At 44.2% G+C, this 7,179-nt stretch overlaps 1 protein-coding gene across 1 annotated transcript; it reads right to left on the reverse strand. All coding sequences in view use genetic code 11, as the record gives it.

Annotated features, from left to right (window-relative positions):
- Positions 1-2,477: 2,477 nt before the first annotated feature.
- EGR_09275 (hypothetical protein) lies at positions 2,478-6,604 on the reverse strand (the record flags this gene model as incomplete). The annotated part of the gene is made up of 10 exons (XM_024498524.1): positions 2,478-2,570; positions 2,940-2,987; positions 3,016-3,459; positions 3,542-3,682; positions 3,775-3,930; positions 4,007-4,090; positions 4,192-4,386; positions 5,470-5,692; positions 5,787-5,875; positions 6,566-6,604. The coding sequence occupies 10 exons, from the start codon at positions 6,602-6,604 to the stop codon at positions 2,478-2,480; spliced, it is 1,512 nt and encodes a 503-aa protein (XP_024347068.1).
- Positions 6,605-7,179: the final 575 nt, after the last annotated feature.

A 7,179-nucleotide genomic window follows, 5' to 3' on the forward strand; every position in this document is an offset into this window, starting at 1 on the left:
TACACACATTATGCATTCTTTCGGCTTCAGCGAAGTTTTGAGGAGATACACTGGTACAAAAAGGGTAAAGTTGGGATCACTACTTCACCATTCGGTGCCGCAGCAGTTTCATTGCAGTGGGTTAAGGGTGCTTAAAAACCTTAAAGCAAGAAGGTAAGTGGTTCCAAATTCAACAAAATTTACAATCTTGGATTGTAAATGCCATTTACCGTTTTGATTGTGAATAAGGTTCCTACTCTATGTAGCAATAATTATCTATTAAATTGTTTAAAAAGTGGGTTGTAATTTACATTACCTGGTTTTTGATAGCGCACGAGACAATTAAGTTGTTTTTTATCCTTTAAATGAAAAGTTGCAATTGAGCATTCAATAAGAAATCCACGAACGGTCATGCGTTTAGAGGAGGATGCTCTGTCTTCCAAAAGAGGTGTCGATTGGGAACCTAGTTTCAGTGGGGGGGGGGGGGGGAGGACAACATTAAGGTCAGTGTTTGGGCCAAGCATTCATCCCCCCTGAGCACAATGGAGGAGACAATTTATCCTAATGAGGAATAAATGTTACCTGAAAGTGTACTTAATCAAACCAGGGAACTAAAAGCAATCCCATTGACGACTAGATCTCCCCTTGTATAGTTTTAAGGTTTCAAGTCTACCCGAGCAGAAATGTGCTCCAATAGATGCATTCAAAACTAACCTCAGGGTGATAAAACTTAACAGCACCAAAATAAAAAAGCCTGAAGATTAAATAGACCAAAGATGCAGCGGGTAATGGAAGTCGAGTATTGTCAGTGATCCATTCGCAAGACTGCATGGCATGGTCTCAGCGATCCCCATGAGAAATTCAACCAACCGGCCGATTTCACCGGTGGTGCAACACATATTCCAACTCAGAGCCCCGAGTGAATAGAGACCTTAAAAGTTCTTTAAAGGGGACGAATCCCACTCATCCTCCGAAAGAGTCTTCAATTACTAATTTTTTACTGCGTGCCCAAACAATTTATGATGTCCCTTTTGGTTGCTATTCCCATAAAAGCAAAATGAACCCGTGTGTAAGGGTGAATCAATTGCCACTGGCATGGAAACACTTAAAAGAGGGCACAAACGTGCAGTTTTTGCCGCTGTTAAGTTGAAACCACAATGAAGCATGATTTGTTGAGCATTCCAATGCAACTTTGAACTAGCTAGTGTGGGTGTACTGACACCGGGATGGAGCCTTATTACCGGTAAAATGACAATAGGCGTGAGTGTTGCGTTGTAGGGACCGTTTGCATCTCCATTCGGGTTTAGCTGACACTAAAAAACGTCCTCATTCACACCGAAGTAACCTTACAACTACATGACGAGGGAGGTAATGTGCCAGTAAACGTTTGATGAAAGCGACATTTCAATTATTCACTCACACCTTTTGAAATGCAAAAATTGGCAGATTATTTTTGCAAAAGTGATGGGAGCAACAGTTTTTGCCAAAAGTGAAACTGATGAGGGAAGAAGAAGCACGGAGGTGGAAGAAGACGATACGCCGTCGACGTCAGCAGCGCACCGGTGCATGCACGCGATCAATTCAACCACAAAAGCAGCTTCACCATTGGTCCGAGGGTCACAAGAAGCAGCGTGCACCTCGCGCAAACAAGCGTCAGTAGCGGAGACTGGCTTTGTTAAAAAGCCTCCATATACACAAAGTAGGTCACATCTGTAAACACACACATCCGGCGTGTGTATTTCTACTGGATTGCGTTAATACATCTATTCCCTTGCCAACTCTGCGATGCTGCTTGGAATAGGCGCTGGGCTAATGGGCTAGCGAAGGCCCAGCTTCCACATCTAGCACCACAATGGGTTTGAATCGGAAACATTCTCACAGACTAACATCTGATCAAATTCCACAGGCACACTGTGTGACCAGTTTTAGAGAAAAAATTCTTCAATCATGACCTAACAGTAAAGCCATGTAGCACAATCTTGGATTAAGCGACGGCTAATACTTTCCGAGGACACAAAAAACAATCACGACTCTACCACCCCCTCGTTGGATGACGACGAACCGATTAGTGCTGTCAGGCTGCTGAAAACAGCGTTTCATCACGTCTAACCAAAAGCCCGATTAGGACAAGCTCAACCAACACGAAGTATGTAGTAACAATGTCACATCCACGAATCGGATAGAAAACGCGGTGTCCACACAAGGTGAGAGCGCTGAACTAGGCAGCACACAAGCTCCACATCAAAAAACACCATTCCAGGGCAGTTAAAAAACACAGTTAATTTCACCTTTAAACGTAATTCAGGAATTGTGATATAATGGGAGGAATATCAAGAGAAAGGAAATAAGATGGGAGGTGTCGTATTTCTTCAGTCCACGTACGCACACAGAAAATTCGGTCCAAACATCCGGTGCTATTTACATGGAGAACTGGGGTTATTTTGATAGAGGAAAGCTCGAAAGAATAAGGGGATGAAAGAATAATGTTGCGAAAAGGTCTAAGTATTGACATCCTGGTCGAGTCCACCATTCTCCACAATTGATGGAGAGAAGTCGCGTCCATTGCTGGAATTGGTCCCATTTTCAATCACCTGATAAATTGGAGGAAACACGCCTTTTATGGCCTCAAAGTCATGTACTCAGAGCCAAATTCCCAAAACAAGCAGAAAATTTAAAATAGCAAGTAAATAACCTTTCTGGTATAGAGTTAATTTCGACTACCAGACATTCATAACCACAAATCAGTTCTAGGCTTCGATAAAGTTAGCAAAAAATTCATAAATACAGCATTGAGTGCCTAAACAGCAGAAAAAGAATTAAAGACTACCTTTGGAAATACGATTGTGCTATCCAGACTCTTCTTGTTCCCGATGACGGCCTGACCAGATATAAAGAGTCGTAAAAAGTTACTGAATGGGCGAAGATAAAACGGAAGGACATTAATGCAACGAACGCCTCACCTCATCACCCTCCGACTGCGAGGCCAGCTGACAGAGTCTGGCTTTAAGCTGAAGTGGCAAAAAAGAAATACAGAACAGTGAGTGCAAGCAGTCTAGGTAACTGGGAAGATGGAGAAAGCAAGTCGCTCAGACTTGCCTGCGTGTTCTCATCGCAACAGTTTCGAAGGGCAAGTCGCCAGCGCTCCTCTTCTTTTCCGATGGAGCGCTGAAGGTGAGACAACGCATCCTCGGTCGAAGCGATGATCTCCTGATAGCGGACCACCTCTGCCGAAAGATGCGCACATTCACCGCAGACCTCCTCCGGTGTAGAAGACTTCATTTCAGCAGGAGCCGGGCACTTCAAGGATTCTTCGGTCTTCGCAACGAGTTCTTCTGCGTGCGCCTTCAATGTAGACACCTCGTGGACATGCTTTTCTGTCAGCTCAGTCATTGCCACTTTGGCAGCAGCCAGCTCATCCTGAGTGGAAGCTAGCTCTTCCTTGAGAAGTGCGCACTGATCCAACGCAGCTTTCAACTGAGCCTGTGCAAGACAATCGACAAAGGCGACGGCGATAGAAATGTTTGAGGAAGGTATATAAACACAAGAATGAAAGTGAGCATACCTCTGTCTCGTCAGATACCGCGCAGTCATTCTTCTCTGTTACCTCGGCCATCACCTTCTTCGTGGTAGCTAGTTCCGATTGAGCAGAAGCAAGTTCTTCTTTCAGGCGGGTCGACTGATCCAACGAAGCTTTCAAATGAGCCTACCAGGGAGAATCGAGGAAACCATGGGTCGGAACAGGCGAAAAAGACAAGCATAAAAGAGGAAAAAGGGCGAACATGCCTCTGTTTCCACCAACTGCTGTCGAAGGCCGTTGACCTCCGCCTCCATGGATGATCTAACTACATTAAGATTGTGAGTAGAAGCAGTTTGTTCTCTCTTTGCATCATCCCTCTCCTTCTGCATATTTTCTAACATCTTCATGGTGTCTGCGAGATGAAGCTCCTCAGTCTGGGTGGGGGAAAAGCAGACAAACAAAATGTATAAGCGGGTTCACTTAATTATGATAGATTAATTTCGCACTCACCCGTTTAGCCTCCATAAGCTCGCTGTGTTCCTTTTGAAGGTCATGCAAATTTCGAAGGGCTTCATCCTTTGTCTGCTCTGCTAACTGAAAAATGACCAAAGATAAGTACATTAACCAGAAGGAAACGCTATGAAGATTATGTGTACTCATGTGACAAAGTGTGCCTTGCCATGGTCACAACTCACTTCAAGTTGAGCAGTCTTGGTGGAGAGGAGTTCTTCCTTGTCTGTTACCTCCACTTGTAATTTTTTGACCACCTCACCCATTTGCTGGCGGACTGCGGCTTCCGCCTCCTTGGATGCAACGGAGGCTGCTTTACGCATTTCAGACTGTAACTTTGAATTCTGACGCTTGCTATTCTCGAGGCGCCCTTCTAGGTTCTAATCCGACGAAGAAATGGGTTAATACCCTGGACAATTCAACCGGGACACATATATCACAAACAAACGGATTAGAAAATAGAATGACCATCACAGAATTTAAATAACAGCGTTGGTCACTCTGTGTCATCGCATAATAGTCATCGACGAAACATGCTGATGCATAAACAATGCACAGAGAGAGGAGGGTGGAGGAGGAGACGGAGTGTAAACAAAAGAGCGCCACCATAATGAAAACAAATTTCGACTGTGTGTGAACCCAAGAAGCAGCTGCGTCTCGCTAAAGTCACAAGTAATGGATGATACAAACCGGATTTTGCACGTAGTAAGGATGGAATTTTTGTCATTCACACCTACAAACGTGCGAGGACTCTAGGTACATGCACGTTCAAACGTGCCTTAGATGAGGTCGCGTTGACTTCATGTGGTTCGTCGACGTACCGCCGGATGCACAAGAGAACGCAAGGCACAGCATCATCAGCATGGAGCGCCAGGAGACTGGCAATTGCGCTGCAATACTGAGTCTCAGCATTTATCCTTTAGGTGACTAGGACTAAATCTAAAGCAGCGAAGTAAAACGGCACCTACAAGTGCAAGAGTCCCCAAGTCGGCTGACGACATGCGCCTACCTATGACAACAGGGTAGCACAGAATTATTGACTGAGCTTGTTTTTGGACAAGGTATCTCCGAGATTCGGCCAAACAGCACACCTACATTAGAAGGCACACCTATGCCAGGCACTTGGCTGAAGTATCTGGGTCAGCAACACAAACGTGTTTGTGCGCGGCATGCGTAGAGAGAAGGAATGGTCGGTCCACCCCTCTCGCCCGTAGCACACACGCATGCGCAAAAACACCCGCCCCACTTAACACGCGCATCCCGTGCGGTAATAAGGCGAGGGGACGATGCGTTTGTAGTGATGATGACCCACTTCAAGTTTGGCAAAGCGGCTATCAATATAGATGAAACGCTCCAAAGCCCTTCCTGCCTTAGGGAATATCCCACTTTGTATTCATAATGAACAACTACTACACAAAAGCAGCTGAAGAGAGTAAAAGGATTGTAACACCGAGGTGACCCACCGTCTGGCGTTGAGTGAGGAGGGTGTTCTCCTGAGCAAGACGAGCGATCTCAACCTGCAGAGATAAGATCACCTTAGCCTCCGTGGAATTGGAAGATGGGGATGGCTGCGCCGAGGGTTCTACCTCTGGAGGCGTCGAGGCTTGGATCTCACACTGCACTTCCTTCGAGGCCATGGGTAAGAGTCGTCTCATCTGTTGCTGTTTTGGTTTTTCGGAAGACACCCTGAATTATGCATGTAAGCATGGGTGGGTGGGAAGGGGACGCGTTAGCATGAAGGAGACAGACTGTTGCCAACTTTATCGCAACGTATACTCACTTTTGCGATGCTTCAGTGGTTGTGGAAGGCGAAACTTGAGGTTCGCTCTTTACTTGCGTGGACAATCGAACAACCTCTTCACGCAAAACCTGTAAAAAGATTTAGGCACCAAGTAGGGAGGAAATCAAACCGGAATCCAGTCTTTAAAACAAAACCCCCACTCACAGTGAAACCATAAAAGGGGTGTGGAGAGCAAAATACAACATTAAGAACAAAAAGACGATTCCCCAAACCAGTAATTTAGTACATATAATGTAAGCAGTAAGTGATTCACCTTGCCTCCATAGAGCTGACTTTACCGCTAAGAAATTGACTTCTCTAATTATAAGTAAAAAAAACGTTCTCTCTTTTGCACTACACAATGAAAACCAATCGCCTCTAAAATTCCAGACATATGAAATTGTAATGTTAACTTTCACCCAAATGATACAATAAATTTGGTTTACTTCTGTCCGGGGAATGGTACATGAAGCATCGGTTTCGTGCGGGTGCGGAGGGGTTACATCCGAAATGTCCAATATGAGTGCCCACCCCTTTGCTTCAAAATAAAACCCAATTCTTGAGAATGCATGAGTGCCAGCGTACACGCACGCATGCATAATGAGAGCCAGAATGATAAGTCATTTGAACTCACATGAAAGCACTAGCAAAATTTTCCACGAATTAAAGCGGTGCTTAAGTTCAACTGTCTTATACACAAACACACAAAGACCCACTGGAAAGGAGACATCATTAATAAAAATCACTAAATAGGCACACAAGGATTAACAGGAGCTCACTTGGCATTCGGCTTCTTTTGCGCAGAGATGAGCTTTCATTTGAATAAAATCTGATAAGGGGATGGCCTATGAAGGAGATGAAAAACATTAATGAAGCGATTCTTCTTTCCACCTTAAAGGGCACAAGCTTTTCAGGCAAATACATCCAATATACAGTACCTAAATTGATTTGGCACGGCATTTTCTACCACAAAAATGAGTTGAGAAGAAAAACGAACCCTTGGGACACATTACCAAACGAGATACAACGACTAAGTAGACTATGAAAGGACAGCAATAGCAATAAAACTTAACACGCGAGGAGGCGCAGACTTGGATTTTACCTGCATGGAAAATCAGAATCCAAAAATCGATGTAGGAAATATAAATGAGGACAAAAACGCATTCCAGTTTAAGAAAATAAAAAGAATAAAAAGACAAGAAGAGATCTGCTAAAATGAAAAAAAGTAGCAATGCAACCGAATAAGTAAAAGCTGTTAGAGTATGAAAGTGTGCTGAGTCTTGAGGAACAACTAATGAACTAAATCAATGAGAGAGCGCAATCGACTAATTACCATAAACCCCATAAAAAAGACGAATTCATGGAAAATTCCGCGTAAATATTTTGCATTTGA

This window comes from Echinococcus granulosus (assembly GCF_000524195.1).
Source record: "Echinococcus granulosus chromosome Unknown EG_S00140, whole genome shotgun sequence".
Lineage (NCBI taxonomy): Eukaryota > Metazoa > Platyhelminthes > Cestoda > Cyclophyllidea > Taeniidae > Echinococcus > Echinococcus granulosus.